General features: G+C 39.3%; 1 protein-coding gene across 8 annotated transcripts in view; it reads left to right on the top strand.

The window, feature by feature from the left end:
- Window positions 1-17586, top strand: part of PHACTR2 (phosphatase and actin regulator 2) — a gene marked incomplete at its 3' end in the record, with an annotated part of 263313 nt that overhangs the window by 157968 nt on the left and 87759 nt on the right. For all 8 annotated transcript variants that reach the window (XM_082405470.1, XM_082405469.1, XM_082405472.1 and 5 more), the window contains exon 2: window positions 7278-7445. In XM_082405470.1, coding sequence (XP_082261596.1) covers window positions 7278-7445 — 168 coding nt within the window. The remainder of the gene's footprint in view (window positions 1-7277; window positions 7446-17586) is intronic.

Below are 17586 nucleotides of genomic sequence, written 5' to 3'. Positions count from 1 at the left end.
CGAGGGAATTCCCTATACCGAAGTCTTTCGAAGGAAGTCACCATGTATAGCCCACATTTCAGGGGTGGGGAGTTAAGATCCACCTTCCTGAGAGTGGAGTATGTATATAAATTAATTGTGATTCTTCTGTACAGACTTTTCTGTTATCCCACGTTTATTTATTTATTTAGTATTTATTCAGTATGGACTCACAGATATTTATTTTATACTTTGAATTATTATCTAATACTGCACTGTTTATTTTATTGCTCAAGTTGTTCCATCTTTGGCCTGTGGGACTCTCTTAGTTGGCTCCTGTGTGACTTTGACATTCTCTCATCAGAATGTTTTTTGAGTGCTTGTTTACTTTCTGGCACTATAAGATGCTCCAAGCTCATCTAGTATTTTCCTTGCTCCAACCCTAGAAGCAGCCATTTCTGGAAAAAGGTCTGATCCCTTTTATCGGAGAGTGCTATTAGAAACCAAGACCTGAGTGCTCACTGGGGTGTCATTGCTTCTAGCCCCTCAGAATGAATAGGAAATACACGTGTGTATACTGAGCCCTGTATATACACATACCTATTATCTATCTGTCATCTATCTATCTCCTTCTTTCTCTTTCTCTTGCCAAAACAGGAGTTCATACTGATGCCTCCAACTCTAATTCAGTGCCACATGGGTCATTCTAGCTTCCCCCTTGCTTATCTGTAACCTTCCTTTCCAAGACTGACAAATCTGGCTCCTAACATCCACCATCAATTTGTTCCATCCAGTTTACAAGTATACCAGTTTCAGAATTAACTCCTAACGCCATGTAATGCCACACATTTTTATTCTTCTGTTCCTTTTCCCTTCCCTTCCCCTGGTCATTCATCCTACCCCCAAAAGGAAGAGATTTGATCCAACCCAATGTAAATGCTGATTAGCAAGAGAGTAAGGGTCTCCTTTAGACAACGCAAGACAAGGATAGCCACTTGGCTTCCCTAATCCAATCTCGTCTGCGACGGCTCATAGCATCCGTTCCCTCTGACCTTGTTGTCTACTTGGTTCTGTGCCCAGAACTGGATGTATGCCCCTGTCTGACAGCATGTTTTCTAAGTCACTGTTTTGTGAGAGAGAGGCCTCATGTAAGGGTAGGAAATAAAGTTAAATCTTCCCTAAGTGCAGCCCTAATGTTTCTTTGCCATGTGTTCTGTGGCCTTTAAAGAGGAAGGTGACAGAATTATAGTGGAAACATAAAAACTGTAATAGATATAAAAAATATATATAGTGATATTATTACATAAGCATAATAACTTACAAAGGCACAAAGAAAATAGCCTAGAAGCCATCTATTAAGGAAATAAACTTTGGTTTGCTTGTTTTCTTACTTCTTTTCAGTACTTGAGTTTTTAAAAAATAAATTTATTTATTTTTGGCTACGTTGGGTCTTCATTGCTGCACACGGGCTTTCTCTAGTTGCAGCGAGCGTTGGCTACTCTTCGTTGCGGTGTGCAGGCTTCTCATTGTGGCTTCTCTTGTTGCGGAGCATGGGCTCTAGGCACATGGGCTTCAGTAGTTGTGGCATGCAGGCTCAGTAGTTGTGGCTCGCGGCCTATAGAGTGCAGGCTCAGTAGTTTTGGCACATGGGCATAGTTGCTCCGCAGCATGTGGGATCTTCCCGGACCAGGGATTGAACCCGTGTACCCTGCATTGGCAGGCAGATTCTTAACCATTTTGCCACCAGGGAAGTCCCTAAGTTCTTGATTTTTAAATGTCAGATGTTTTTGTACAATGCCCTTTTAATAGGTACATTCTTCGGTCCGATAAAATCACTATGAGTAGTATTGTAAGCATATACTTAGTACAGCAGAGTATTATCAACAGTTTTCTTTTTTTTAACCACATATGAGTTTGCTTTAATTGTTTTTGTTATTACTGGGCTTCAAAAATGTATTCTCATTAACCTTCAGATATGTAAGGATAGGGACTTCCCTTGTGGCACAGTGGTTAAGAATCCACCTGCCAATGCAGGAGACACGGGTTCGAGCCCTGGTCCGGGAAGATCCCACATGCTGTGGGGCAGCTAAGCCCATGCTCCACATCTACTGAGCCTGCGCTCTAGAGCCCGCGAGCCACAACTACTGAAGCCCGCGTACCTAGAGCCTGTGCTTTGCAACAGGAGAAGCCACTGCCACGAGAAGCCCGTGCACTGCAACAAAGAGTAGACCCCGCTCGCCGCAACTAGAGAAAGCCCGTGTGCAGCAATGAAGACCCAATGCAGCCAAAAAAATTTAAAAGTTAAAAGATATGTAAGGATATTTAGAGGACAGTTGAGGCCATCTTTGCCACCGTTTTTTTTCAGAGTGGCTATCACTTTCTTTAGAATTAGTACCGAGAATTCTTTTATTGAGGTTCTTTTCTAAATGATCTTTCACCTACGAAATTTGTGAGGTGGAATGTTCCGCCACATTTGTCTCACTTTCTCAGTGACTGAAATAATTGTGTGGAGAAAACCCGAAAATGAATATCTAGACTATTAGAGAACTATTGAACATTATAAAATACTACAAACTCGTATTAAATAGGGTTAATTTTTCTAAGACTCCTTGTCATTCAGTTCTCAGATCTCAAAGAAAAGACTCTCCAAGTCTATAATTTAATTTATATGATAATTATCTAGCTTCATTTATTTTTGGCTTCTGTGGTCACAGTAGCGCTGGGATTGTCTAATTGATAAACTTCTGTTTAAATGGAAAGTAAAATCTTCATGTATTTTCTGGATCTTACTGGTTGGTGGTGCAGGGAAATCCTGTTAGGAACGAGCTTATTTTGGTGGGAAGATAGACTGAGCTGTGTTGTTTAAAATGTCTGCATTTGAACAGCTAATGACTGTTTTTAAAAATATTTAAATAATATTTACTTGGCTCAATATTCTGTGATAACCTAAGTGGGAAAAGAATTTGAAAAAGAATGGATACTTGTATGGGTATAACTGAATCACCTTGCTGTACACCTGTAACTAACACATCATTGTTAATCAACCATACTCCAATATAAAATTAAAATTAAAAATAAAGGAACTTATTTACAAAAACAGAAGTAGAGTCACAGCTGTAGAAAACAAACTTATGGTTAGCAGGAGATAAGGATGGGGGGATAAACTGGGAGATTGGGGTTGACATATACACCCTACTGTATATAAAATAGATAACTAATAATGCCCTACTGTATAGCACAGGGAACTCTACTCAATACTCTGTAATGATCTATATGGGAAAAGAATCTAAAAAAGAGTGGATATGTGTGTATGTATAACTGATTCACTTTGCTGTACAGCAGAAACTAATACAGTATTGTAAGTCAACTATACTCCGATAAAAATTTTAAAAAAATAATTAAAAGTAAATAAATTTTATTAATCTCCTCCTCAAGGAGATTTTAAATTAATTAATTAATTTAATTAAATATTTTTAAATGTTGATTTCCAGTGTGAAAAAGAAAGTCCTGCTGAATGACAGGTCACTCTTCATAACATGTAAGTGGATCAAAGTAAACATTTAAAACAGGAAAATCAGGGACTTCCCTTGTGGTCCAGCGGTTAAGACTCCACGCTTCCACTTCAGGGAGCACGGGTTTGATCCTGGGTTGGGGAACTAAGATCCTGCAGGCCGAGTGGTGTGACCAAAAAATAATAATAAATAAATAAATAAAAAGATGGATGTTAAAAAAAGTAAAAATAAAACAGGGAAATCAGACTTTCATCTGGGCTTTACCTGGCAATTTGTTCTTATCTGTGTGTAAATACCAAATTCACTAGATTTGTTGTGAAAAAATTTTTTGAAAGTTTCAAAGTGACTTTAATGGTAAATTGGTCCAAAAGAAAAATAATAGAATTATCAATGGTCCTGGCAGTATCCTAGGTGTTTGGAGGAAAGAAAGGAGTAAATATTCTGTTTATACTACTCCAAATCAGGTGGCAGTCCCCTTCATGTTCATGATTTACAAGAAGTACAATGGCAGTGTGGCCAACTGTGCCGACGTATGGTTCCTATTTGCAAGTGTGGTTTACTGTAATAGCCCAATAATTACAAAATTATAGGTGGATTCATTCAGTCAGGAAAAAGGTATGTGTGTGCGTGTTCTGCTGTGGTCATTGGCACTGGCCCAGGCCCCTTCCGGAGTAGAGATAAAGACTAAAACTAAATGTAAAATAAAGAAAGGTATGGCAGTTAATGTCTTATGTAGCTATGAATTTAACATGAAGGCTTTCATTTTTCAACTACCTCATTCAGTCTCCCCATCTGTCACCTTCTGTCACCTAAGGAATAATTAATTTTTGTTTTCATTTGTTTTTGTCTTCAGGAGAAAAAATAGACTATTCCTTAGTGTTTCAGATCAAAGGCAGAATTTTGATGGAGTGTCAGGGAACCGGATATGTGGGTTGAGAGAAAATGAGAACTAAATGTGTGTCTATAGCCACGGAGGTGAATTTGAGATGGTAACTTTAGTTCCCATGTTTGTAATAGTCAGTCCTTTTATATTTCACAGCATTTAAATTGTTCAAAATTGAGCCTTCAGCATAAAGTCTCAGTGGAGAAGAAATACCATATGGTCAGTTTCTCCCTGGGTTTGCCCCTAGTTTAAGGAAGGCAGTTGGACAGGAGTGGAAGTAAAGTAAATAAGGATTTTACTTTTTAACTCTGGCTTAGCTTCCAAATTAGTCCTTCTCATCTCTTTGCCTGCTGCACTGTGGCCAACGTGGCTGGGGTAAAGTAGGGTTAGGAACCATTTACAGAAGAATCAGTCACTGCCAAACTTGCATTTCTGCCTGAAATTAGAGTTGACTTTATGAGTGGGAAGAACAGGATTTATCATTCTTGTTTGGAAGGAGAACTTATAAGGATTAAGGTATTGGCATTGTATTGACTGTCTTTTTTCTTTCAGTTTAAGATTTTCCTGGTTCTTGGTATGTCAAGTGATTTTTGATCGAAACTTAAAACATTTTTGTATTATATTATGAGACTGTAAATGTTATGGAAACCTTTTGTTTTAACTGGCTTTGTCTGACACCTCTCCAGCAAGGGAAGCGAGGGGTGCCACCTCATTACTGCCAGGCGGAGGTAAAAACCCAGGTTCTCCCTTCATCCTCAGTTGATATCTGGCGGCAGAAATGGAGGGAAGGGTCTTCATTACTCTCGGGCACGGTTCAACTTCCAGATCCCCATGTGGTCTCTACTGACACCGTAGTGGGTGGGGGTGGTCTTGTTCCCACTGGGCAGTGGTTTGGTGTGACCCCAATACTGGCGGGGAAGGAGAAGAAGAGATACCTCATTACTGGGTATGGGTGGAAGACCAGGTTCCCACATGGTCTCCACTGACACTGTAGAGGATGCTTCATTAACAGCTGGCGCACAGGAAGGTCCTGGCTCCCTACTTGGTCCTCTCTGATACCACTCTGATAGGGGTTTGGGGGCTCCTCATTAGAGGGTACAAGTCTAGTCTACCCACTCAGCCTTTCTTGGCTTGGATGGTCATAGTTTCTTCTGTGGTGTTTTGCTGGAGTGGAGCAGTTATTGTCTAAAAGTTTTCTGTCTTGCTAGGCTGTCCCTTTCCTGCTCCTTTGGCTAGAGAGAGCAGGCTTTTGTTGAGGATTTTTGGTCTGTGCCCATTGGTGTTTTCAGGTTCAGCTGCAAGTCTGGAATACATGAGACTAAAGGAAAACCCAGGGATCTTACCTCCATGTTGTTTCTTAGGTCCTGAGGTCCCAAGCTGGCCTACTTTCTTTTCACCTTGTATAGTCTTTTCATGTTTCTTTTATATATAGCATTCGGGGTTTTTTTAGTTGTATGTAGCAAGAGAAGTAGGAAAAAGTAAGTCTACTCCATTTTCCTGGAAGCAGAGGTTCTTGCCATTCAATTTTTGTTTTATTTTTCCCAATATTTTATTGTGAAAGTTTTGGAGATGGAAGAATTATGCAATTAATGACCACACACCCACCACCTAGATTCAACACTTAACATTTTGCTATATTTTACTATATTATAAATTTATCCATCTCCATTCCATCTATCCATCAATTTATTATTTTTGATGGACATCAGTACACTTCATTCCTAAACATGTCAGCGTGCATGCCATTAATTGGACTTCACTACTTATTTATGGTTTTTTTAATGGTAGATTTTACATAAAGTAAAATGCACAATATCATAAATACCATTTGATGCATTTTGTATAATCCATCCTTTATTGAGATAATTTCCATCACCCCAGGAAAATCCCTCAAACCTCTTCTCAATTAATTCCCACCTCCATTTCACTCCAAGAAGCAACTACTCTTCTGGTTTTCTTTCTTTCTTCTTCTTTTTTCTGTTTTCCCATAAATTCATTTTGCCTTTTTTAGGACTTCATATAAATAGAACCACACAGTATGTACTCTTTTGTGTGTTGCTGTTTTTTTCCAGCACAATGTTTTTGAGATACATTCACATTGTTTGTAGGTATCAGTGGCTCCTTTTCTTTAAATTGCTGAGTGCTACTTCATTGCATGAAAAATACCATAGTTATCCATTCTTTAGTTGCTTCCCGTTTTTTGCCATTAAAATTTAATCTTCGGGGTAATATAAGTTATCACCATCTTCTTTCTGTTATGAACATAGTGTAAGGCAACTTAAGGTTTGGGGCCTTCTGACTGATGAAATGATTGAGGCACATAAAGATATGTTCTGTTACCTACGACATCCATATTTTCCACGTATTTTTTGTCATTCGTGATAGTTATCAGTTTATTTGAAGCTAAAACCTTTTTTGTAACAGAAGCAAAAGATAGTTTTAGTATAGTAAAATTTAGAATTTAGCTTCTTGGCACTAAATTTTATTTTGTGAAGGAAAAATAACCTGGTTTTAACTACACCATAACTGTCATTTTCATTACTGAGAATGCCAAACTACTCTCTGGAGGAACATCCTGTTTCACTTAGAATACTCTATTTCTGCACAAAATATCGATGTAGTTGTTGCAGATGGATTCAGCTGTTTCGCAGACCCTTATTTATCTGGCCTTACCTTTTATGTAGGTCTCTTTTTTCTTTTCTGTTTCCTCAAAATGATTATCTAAGGGGACTATAATTTCTGAAGGATTGATTTATTGATTGATATTAGAGGAGCTCTACCGGCAGGGAAATGGGGCAAAATAAACTTTATGTGAGATTCCAATTAAAGTGAGCATGCTTACTTTGAATAGTGCAGGAAGACATAGATGATGTTGTTTCAAACTTTTATTACAGCTTTTCTCTGACTTGACTTTCTTTATACAGTTGATGGACTGGACAAAGCTTCTCTAGCAAACTCAGATGGCCCAACAGCAGGCTCCCAAACACCTCCCTTCAAGAGAAAGGGGAAACTCTCCACCATTGGTAAAATCTTTAAGCCTTGGAAATGGAGGAAAAAGAAGACCAGTGACAAATTTAGAGAAACATCAGCAGGTAGGAACATCATAATTTTGATAGAAGATAAATTGTAAAATTTTCCAAAAGGTAAAAAATTATATCTTGCAGGGTTTTTTTTTTTTTCAGGGAAAAAATGAATCTATATTTGAAATGAAATTATTTCATTTAAGGGTGAAACAACTTAGGGTTCTGATTTGCCTTCTTTTTCTACTCACTTTGGCTTTCTAACATAGTCTCGTTTTTAAATATGTACTTGTAAATTCATATAAAAAATTAATGTGTAGGGAGAGGGAGGTGAAATGGAAAATTAGAAGTGGAAATGTTATTTGTCAGTATTGTAGCTGCAAGTATCCATTTATACACACACATACGAACACTCTATTATCTATGTCTACTTAGTTCCAGTAACATGATCCTATTTGTCAATGAAGAATTTTTTAAGTGTCTTTAAAATGTATTTGTTCTGTGGGCAAAATTTAAATGGCTGTATGAAGGAAAAGTGTTGCTATATTTATTAATTTTAAATTTCCGTCATGTCCTTAGGACAAATAAATGGTCTGTGTCCTAGAGGAGGCATAACCCTAATGGTGTGAAAACTTTTTATTGTTATTTTATTTTGTGGATTTGTTAAACCTTAAGAATTACATTATTTAGTACCTTTCATATGAACTTATGGAGGAAGTTGGCCTTAAATCTCAGGCCAGAATTAAGCCTGATTTAAACAAATGTCCAGTATCAGGGTATTGTTTAAGGTGGAAAGGCGTTTATCTCTTGGTGTAAGTTTAGCTTTCTCCACGTTTGTTGTCTAAAATAATCCCTTCATCAAAATTCCTCACTGCACCAGAAACTAATATTGTCCGTGTATGTACAGGATCACAGAGCATATCTTACTGGTCTGTGCTGAGATAAGAGTTGGCCTTTAGTTCTAGCGCTGTGACATAAAAAGGAAAACACCATCAATAGTGCAAGGGTGTAAGATAGAGACACCAGGGCTTCCTAAAGAAAATTGTCTCTGCTGCTTTTGCAGCTGTATCATTTCTTTGAGCATTTAATATTTAAAAAGAAATAATGATACTATTTCTGGGATTTGTTTCAAAATGATCCTGGAGGAGAGGGGAGTATAGATGAAAGAAGATCGGTCACAAGTTGGTAATTGTTTAAGCTGGGAGCTGGATATATGGGGTTCATTATTCTCATATCTCTACTTGTAAGTACTGGAAAGTTTTTGCAATAAAAAGATAGGCAAAGACAAAAGACTTGGCTTAGGAGCAAATAATGATAGTTTGCTTATTGAATCCTCTTTAGTTCCGAACTGGCTTCTTGGGTTAGGAGCAGTGGGAAGGGATAGACAGAGTGCTATGCTGAGAGAGGACAACTGGGTTCTAGTTGTGTCTTGGCCACCAAGGTACCGTGTGACCTTGAGCAAGTCAGATCAGAGTTGAATGAATTGAATTCTAATGTGCTTTCAGTTCCAGATTCTGTTGTGGATCCTTGACTCCTTCCAACCCCTGACTGGGCATCTTGTTCTGCCTTGTTCTTCAGTTGTAGATGGAAATACATTGGTCTTCTTAAGTACTTCCCGCTCAGGTTTCCCTAAGCATTGGGGGAGTCTAGCTCGTCGAGTTACCATGGATAACCAAGATGCAAATAGGGCTCTGGACAGTAGCATTAAGAAGACATTGAAAAGAGATGATGAAAGTCTCTTCATTTGTCTCCCTTGCCCTTTTCCTGGGTCTGGGCTGCTACCTTCTCTCTCCCTAAAGTAGAAACAATTACAAAGAACTTCCCTTCATCTTTTCTTGTCACTCTTTTTAATTATTTTAATAGTAGGGAGGCTGTAACATTTCTACCAACCCAGAATATTTAAGAAAAGATATTTTAAACAGCATTAAGTGTTATTTTATATTATCCCATATTTATTGAGGATAGCCTAGCAATCTCTGTATTCTGTTTCCTTTTCAAATTCACACAAGATTTTATATAAGTTGAGCTCCAAGAAGTTATTTATGGGTACTATATTTCTAGCTCCTAAAGACTACTGAACCACATTAAAAACCTGAGAAAGTTATTAGATGTCTCATTAGATTGTTTTTGTTTTTTGTCTTTGCATCAAAATTGTGACATAACAGAATCAAGTCAAGCCAAGTGGATGTGTTAACAATTCATTGTGAATTTTTCTGCTACATTTACTTGCATCATTTCTTTTTAAACCCATGTTATTACTAATGCTTTATTTGAATTTCGCAAGATGTTGTCAAGTGTCCCAAGTATTTTACTGTCACTATATATATATTTTTTAATTCAATTTCTGCTGAGTTTTATGGAATGTATTAGTAAAGCTTAAAATAAACGGAGGAACAAAGTGGTGTAACATGTTTTTTTCACATTGAGGAAAGATGTCACATCTAGAGGAAAACTGATGCATTTGGAAAAAAACAAGAGAAGGGTGTTTTCTTCTCTAATACATTGTCTCAAACAGTGAAATCTAGGGGTTTGGATATGACCAAGGCCAGCTCCATCAAAGAACACCTTAGGCAAGATCCATAATATTTTGGGATATGAAAGAATATGAATTTCTTCCAAGAAGAATAACTCTTCTTCGTTTGTCCTTCTCCTAAGCTCTTGGCTTTACAGTCATATGGACATGACTCCTACTGTGTTCTATTATACAGCGATTAATACCACTTTTCCTAGTCTGGGTGTCTGTTGTAGGAATTTTTAATTGATGGTAGATAGGATGCAACACTGATTTATTAATGCCATTGTAATAAATGCCATTGTTCTCACATGTTCATGGTGGTGGAAGTTAAGAAAGGTCCTGTGTTCTGTCTGCTTGGTGGTCCTTGAGTCAACTAGATTTTGAAAGGCTGTCTTGTCCTATAAGGCTGGCTGGGCTTATGCCCCGACTTCAAGTTCTCTGGCCTTGTTTTAAAGCAGAAAGTTACCCGTATCTTCAGCTCTGTTTAGGATGGTCCATAGGCTATTGGGTTCTAGGACAGAGTAGTCTTTTCTGTTCACTTTCCCTTGGTGATTCTTTTCTTCGGTTTTCATCTCCTGAGTGAAAGGGTCCTTCTTTGGTTCCACCTAAGCTCCATCCCTTCCCTAACTTTAGAACTCAAAATCTCATTTACACTTTTTTTCCTACATAATCATTTCTTCCCTTTTTATTGGGGGGGGGGGCGGTGGGTAGCTAGTGGCGGCTGAGGTGCCTCCCTTTGGGTCTTTACGTGTGCTTTCATCTCCCCAAAGCTGACAATACAAACAAACAGGCTGTTCCTCTAACTTCTACATGGGCGGTTACAACTAAGATCAAAGGTCTTAAAAATCTACCCTGTGTCTGCTGCTTCCACTTCCCTCCTGCACTCTTATCTCCTTCCTTCTGCAGTCTGCCCCTGCATCCAGCAATCCATTGAGGGGACTCCAAGCCTCCCAATCCTGACATTTAGTGTTATTCTCTCATTTTCATCCATCTCAGTCTCTACAAGATGTGCCATTGCTGTTGTGTCCTTCCTTGTTTTACAAAATAGCTCTTACTTGATTTACACAAGGTGTCATTATCTTGGTTGTCTTTGACTTTTCTTTCTCTTTTGTCCCCTCTCTTCCCCTTCCCCTTCCCATTTCCCCTAAACCTGTGCAAGAGAGGTTCGCTACCTGTCTCAGCCCTTCTCTTTTTGTGAACGTGCCCTTCCTCATCCTTCTTTCTTCTCAGTGCCCACATCTCTCAAACCCAAGCACATCTCCCCGAGCACCTCATGGGCAGTAGTGCCTGAGGACTGTGTGTTAACTCAAAACCCATTCTTATGGTCTACATAGATCTACATTGAAAATGTGGTACATGCCAGGCACTGATTAATTTGCTTCTGGGTGTCAAGTTTTTAATTAAAAAAATCAGAATTTTATAGTGAGAATTTTAAGAAACTTGCATCAGATTTTGCTCTCACACAGTGAGGGGAGGCATTCAGTTAAGTTGGACTGTAAGACTGCAGAGTTAGACAGAGAAATTTTCACAATGAGAGGTTACAATGTCTACAAGCAGAAGAATTGCTGTGAATACGTGCTGTGTGTCCCCCGGTTTAGAAGAGAGGGTCTGTAGACCTATGACCACACTCAGTTCTTCCTCAAACCACTGAGTGACTGGGCAGGTGACTGGAGTAGCAACCATGGAATTCCACTCCTCCCTAAAGGTATCCCAGGCTTTAAACAGGATATGAGATACCAACATTGATCTTTTACAGGAATGACTCTTTGACGTTGTTTAAGGCAATGGCACCAAACAGAGATCTTACAACTTGATTCTTTATTCTCTTCAACACATATCCACAGTTAATACTTAACATTGGCTTAACATCTAAAATGTCTTCAGCTTAATATCTTTACTTTTTTCATAACTTCTACTTTCACAAATACTTCTGTGTTTGGGGATAGTATTAAAATGTAATTTCAGGAATAGAAACAAATTATTTTTGGTGAAGCAAGATAGAAAATTTAAAGTTCACTTGGCAGCAGTAGCAGTCACCAGAGGCTTTCATTATGCTCACCCTACTTGTCTTTCATGCATTAACTTAAACTTTCGTTTTAGAGAGGGAAGGTACTGACACCTGCTCTGAATGAGCGCAGAGAGGGAGCGGGAAAGTCCTATGTACAAATACTTTCCAAACCAAAGTAGATCCCCTACCATCCCCAGCTACCCCTGCTATTGCAGATGTGGCTTTCTTTGGCATCCAGGCTTTGACCATGGAGTTCTTTGATTCGTCCTTGCCTTTTACCATCTTCTACATTCTGTTAGTTCCTAAACCTTTGATTTATTTCTCCTAGTGCAGGCCTCTACCATCAGCCTTTCCTCTCGGTTCCCATTGTCTGGTCCTTATCACTCTATGTCTCAATTATTGCAGGTGGCCTCTTTGCTCTACTTAGGTATCAGCTGTCCTAGCTCTAGAAAGCTATGGAATGCTAGAGGAGGCAGGGAGAGACTGGGTTCTGGCATTAAGCCTGCCTAGAAAGGGAACCTGACCCAGCTAGTGAGGCTGACAGAGAAGATTCAGAGTGGCACAGCCTGTCAGGAACACTAGAGTAACCAAGATAACATCCAGATCTCAGGCCAGTAAATAGAGCAATGTGTCCTTCACAACAAAATGGCATGTGTTCCACCAGGTAGGGTAGCATAACAGAGCACCCAGGTGAGTGAGACTGGGAAATCCAAGCCTTAGGAGCCAGCATGTTCTTTACTTAGGTGGCAGTATTCATGGCAGATGGTGCTGGAACCAAAAAGACTCAAACTGGGTCCCCATCTTTTTTTTTTTTTTTTTTGAGGGACCAGGGAATAGAGCTGGTAACTAGGACAGGAAGTTACCAAAGGATTCAGGACAGAAGCTCACTGCTTGAAGGGGAACACAGGGATAGGTCTGTGGGAGTGGCCTCCTCAGACCCCAGACCTCAGGTGCTGGAGCTCCTGTTGCTACAGGGACACAGCCCAAGAGCTGGGTGGCCAGAGAGAGCAGGGATTATTGTGGTTTTGGGAAAATAGGTGGGGAAATCTCTCCCCTCCCTCCTCTATCTAGATCATCCTGGATACCACTACAGGAGGTCTTCCTCAGGTGGAACTTTGGTGCTTTGCCTCTTGCCCAAAAAGTGTGACTGACTCCACGTGGTTTCCTAAATGAATTCCAGACTCCTCAGCTCTCTGCAGTGTAACCCAAACTGACCTTTCATGTCTTATCTTTCTTTATTAGTCACTTGCCTTGGACTTCTGTCACCCAGGGTCCCTCGGTGAGCATGCCCGGAGCCTCTGTGTCCCCAGGCCTTTCTTCATGCTCTCCCCTCTTCCTCTGGGCACCTTCCTCCTACAGCTGCACCTGGGAACATACTGCCAGCCATGTGAGGGTCCTAACATGTCTCTTCTTTCCTAAGGATGTTCTTGACCTTGATTCTGCTTCATCTAGTAGGCACCTCCCCTCTTGTGCTTGTCCTCCTGTTATGACATGTGTACTTTGACTTCTCTCCTAGTTCATGTGTCTGCTACCAATTTACTGTGTAAATTATTTGAGGGCAGAGACTATCTCACTCATCTTCGCCCCACTTCAGATGCTTTACATGATCATTTGAACCTGGTATGTACTCTTAACATATGCCTTGAATTGGTTATTTATTGGATATCCACTATAACTAAAACTACAGCCCTGGGTGCTCTAGGACTTTATAAAAGAAATTGAAGATTGAAAAAATATCATGGAAAAGATAAAGACAATAAATTAAAATACAAACCAAAAACATGTACTCAAAGTTACAGCCATGTACAACTATTAAAAAGCCAGTAAAATAATCAGGGGAAATTTCTTTTTCTTATCTTTTTGCCCTTATTTAAAAAGAAGTTACACTCCTAAATAAAGAAAATCAAGACAATTTATTTTCATTATAATTGTGACTTTTATTTGTGTTGTTAGTAATGGGGAAGGAATGCCCGCCCAGATTTTTAGATAACATTGTTGCAAGTTATCAGCCTTCTAGGAATCAGAGTAATTTGCAGAAAGTCATCTGCTAAAAGCTTTAATTTACTGAAGGTACTCTCACTCCCTAATAATATAATGGCTATGTTTTTATTGAATGCTATTATGTGCCAAGTTCTGCTCCAGGAACTTTATTCATATTAACTCACTTAATCCTCAAAGGTTATAAAGTTTAAGTGCTACTGTTGTCCCAGTTTTACTGATGAGGACACTAAGGTCAGAAAATTCAAATGACTTGCCCAAGGAAACACACCTGGTAGGAGCCAAAAGCAGTATTTGAACCCAAGCAATATGGTGCCACAGCCAAATTTTTTACATTACACTATGTGGCCTCTTTAGAAGATAACTTCATACTCAGACCAGTAAGGATTGATCATTGAAAGGGGACCCTAATACCTGGATTTGCTTCATATACTGGAATTTTTGCTGTAAGAAGGATTCAGTCTGAAGAATTATTTTTATTCTACTTGACTAGCCTGATTTCAGCAGTGTACACAGAAAAATGGTTGAAAAGGATCAAAATTATATTTGGTTCATTTAAGATACTATTCTTTGTAATCATAGAGGCATAATGTTGCTGATAGTGACTATGTTCTATATCTAGAAGGTAGGGCAAAGTTAGAGGATTTTCCCAGGGTGATACTTGTTCAGGACTGATCTGGTTGCATTAATAAATGGCAGCCTTTTGATTTTCTCTATCTTGTTCCACTAAGAACATGGAAGTACCTTCATGTATCATTCACTCTCACACCATATTGGAGGAAGGGAAGAGAATCTCTCCCTTTTCCCAATTTACAGCAGCAGAGGGAAGTTACATAGCCCATAAAGACCACACAGCACATCCTGGTCCATGTAGGGCTCCTTGCTTATGTGTTAGATAATACTCTTCTGTCCTCTCAACAGATGTTTATTGAACATCTACATCTACTATATGTCAGGCACTGTTGTAGACTCTAGTGATACAGCAGGAACAAAAGAGATAAATTGCTTTCCCTTATGGGACTTACATTCTAGCAGGGGTAGGAGACAGAGAGTAAACCCAATAAGTTAGTATATTAGAACGTGAGAGGAGAAAAAATAAAGCAAGGAGTAGGGAATGTGGGAGGGAAGTTCCAGTTTAAAATGGGGTGGTCAGGGACTTCCCTGGCGGTCCAGTGATTAGGACTCTGCACTTCCACTGAAGGGACACAGGTTCGATCCCTGGTTGGGGAGCTAAGATCCTGCATGCTGCGCCGCGTGGCCAAAAAAAAAACCCAAAACAAAACAAACCAAAAAAATTGGGTGGTCAGGGAAACTTTACCGGGAAGGCAACATTTGAGCAAAAAACAAGAGGGAAGAAAAGAAAAAGCACTCGGGGAAATCCTATTAAGTGATCACATGAGTTAGAGATGCATGAATTTTCTTCTGCCTAATAATGGTGTTAATGTGCTATGAATGTAATCCAGTATAAACTTTACTCTATCCAATAATTTAACAATCAAAATGCTTCACATTCATGAACCTCATGCTTGCTAATCTTTTTTTTTTTTTAATTGATTAATTTATTTTTTGGCCATGCCATGCGACATGCAAGATCTTAGTTCCCCGACCAGGGATCAAACCCGTGACCCCTGAATTGGGAGCAAAGAGTTTTTGTTTTTGTTTTTTGAATTTTATTTTATTTTTAATACAGCAGGTTCTTATTAGTTATCTATTTTATACATATTAATGTATATATGTCAATCCCAGTCTCCCAATTCATCCCACCACCACCCCCGCCCACTTTCCCCCCTTGGTGTCCATACATTTGTTCTCTACATCTGTGTCTCTATTTCTGCCTTGCAAACCAGTTCATCTGTACCATTTTTCTAGATTCCACATATATGCGTTAATATACGATATTTGTTTTTCTAACTTACTTCACTCTGTATGGCAGTCTCTAGGTCCACCCACATCTCTACAAATGACCCAATTTCGTTCCTTTTTATGGCTGAGTAATATTCCATTGTATATATATGTACCACATCTTCTTTATCTATTCATCTGTTGATGGGCGTTTAGGTTGCTTCCATGACCTGGCTATCGTAAATAGTGCTGCAGTGAACAATGGGGTGCATGTGTCTTTTTGAATTAATGTTTTCTCTGGGTATATGCCCAGTAGTGAGATTGCTGGGTCATATGGTAGTTCTATTTTTAGTTTTTTAAGGAACCTCCATACTGTTCTCCATAGTGGCTGTATCAATTTACATTCCCACCAACAGTGCAAGAGGGTTCCCTTTTCTCTACACCCTCTCCAGCATTTGTTGTTTGTAGATTTTCTGATGATGGCCATTCTGACCAGTGTGAGGTGATACCTCATTGTAGTTTTGATTTGCATTTCTCTAATAATTAGTGATGTTGAGCAGCTTTTCATGTGCCTCTTGGCCATCTGTATGTCTTCTTTGGAGAGATGTCTATTTAGGTCTTCTGCCCATTTTTTGATTGAGTTGCTTGCTTTTTTAATATTGAGCTGCTTATATATTTTGGAGATTAATCCTTTGTCTGTTGATTCGTTTGCAAATATTTTCTCCCGTTCTGAGGGTTGTCTTTTCGTTTTGTTTATAGTTTCCTTTGCTGTGCAAAAGCTTTTAAGTTTCATTAGGTCCCATTTGTTTATTTTTGTTTTTATTTCCATAATTCTAGGAGGTGGGTAAAAAAGATCTTTCTGTGATTTATGTCAGAGTGTTCCTCCTATGTTTTCCTCTAAGAGTTTTATAGTGTCTGGTCTTACATTTAGGTCTCTGATCCACTTTGAGTTTATTTTTGTGTATGGTGTTAGGGAGTGTTCTAATTTCATTCTTTTACATGTAGCTGTCCAGTTTTCCCAGCACCGCTTATTGAAGAGACTGTCTTTTCTCCATTGTATATCCTTGCCTCCTTTGTCATAGATTAGTTGACCATAGGTGCGTGGGTTTATCTCTGGGCTTTCTATCCTGTTCCATTGATCTATATTTCTGTTTTTGTGCCAGTACCATATTGTCTTGATTACTGTAGCTTTGTCGTGTAGTCTGAAGTCAGGGAGTCTGATTCCTCCAGCTCCGTTTTTTTCCCTCAAGGTTGCTTTGGGGGCTCCCCTGGTGATGCAGTGGTTAAGAATCCACCTGCCAATGCAGGGGATATGGGTTCGGTCCCTTCTCTGGGAAGATCCCACATGCCGTGGAGCAACTAAGCCTGTGAGCCACAACAATTGAGCTGGTGCTCTAAAGCCCACGAGCCACAACTACTGGTCCCACATGCTAGAACTACTGAAGCCTGTGCGCCTAGAGCCCATGCTCTGCAACAAGAGAAGCCCCCACAATGAGAAGCCCACGTACTGCAACAAAGAGTAGCCCCTGCTCGCCGCAACTAGAGAAAGCCCACAGGCAGCAATGAAGACCCAACCCAGCCAAAAAAAAAAAACCCACAAAAACAGAATGCTTTGGTATTTGGGGTCTTTTGTGTCTCCATACAAATTTTAAGATTTTTTGTTCTAGTTCTGTAAAAAAATGCCATTGGTAATTTGATAGGGATTGCACTGAATCTGTAGGTTGCTTTGGGTAGTATAGTCATTTTCACAATATTGATTCTTCCAATGCAAGAACATGGCATATCTCTCCATCTGTTTGTGTCGTCTTTGATTTCTTTCATCAGTGTCTTATTCTGAGTACAGGTCTTTT

Source organism: Balaenoptera borealis (genome assembly GCF_965194805.1).
Source record: "Balaenoptera borealis genome assembly, chromosome: 9".
Lineage (NCBI taxonomy): Eukaryota > Metazoa > Chordata > Mammalia > Artiodactyla > Balaenopteridae > Balaenoptera > Balaenoptera borealis.
The sequence above is the reverse complement of the archived record's forward strand: the minus strand, read 5'-3'. Positions and strand labels throughout refer to the sequence as shown.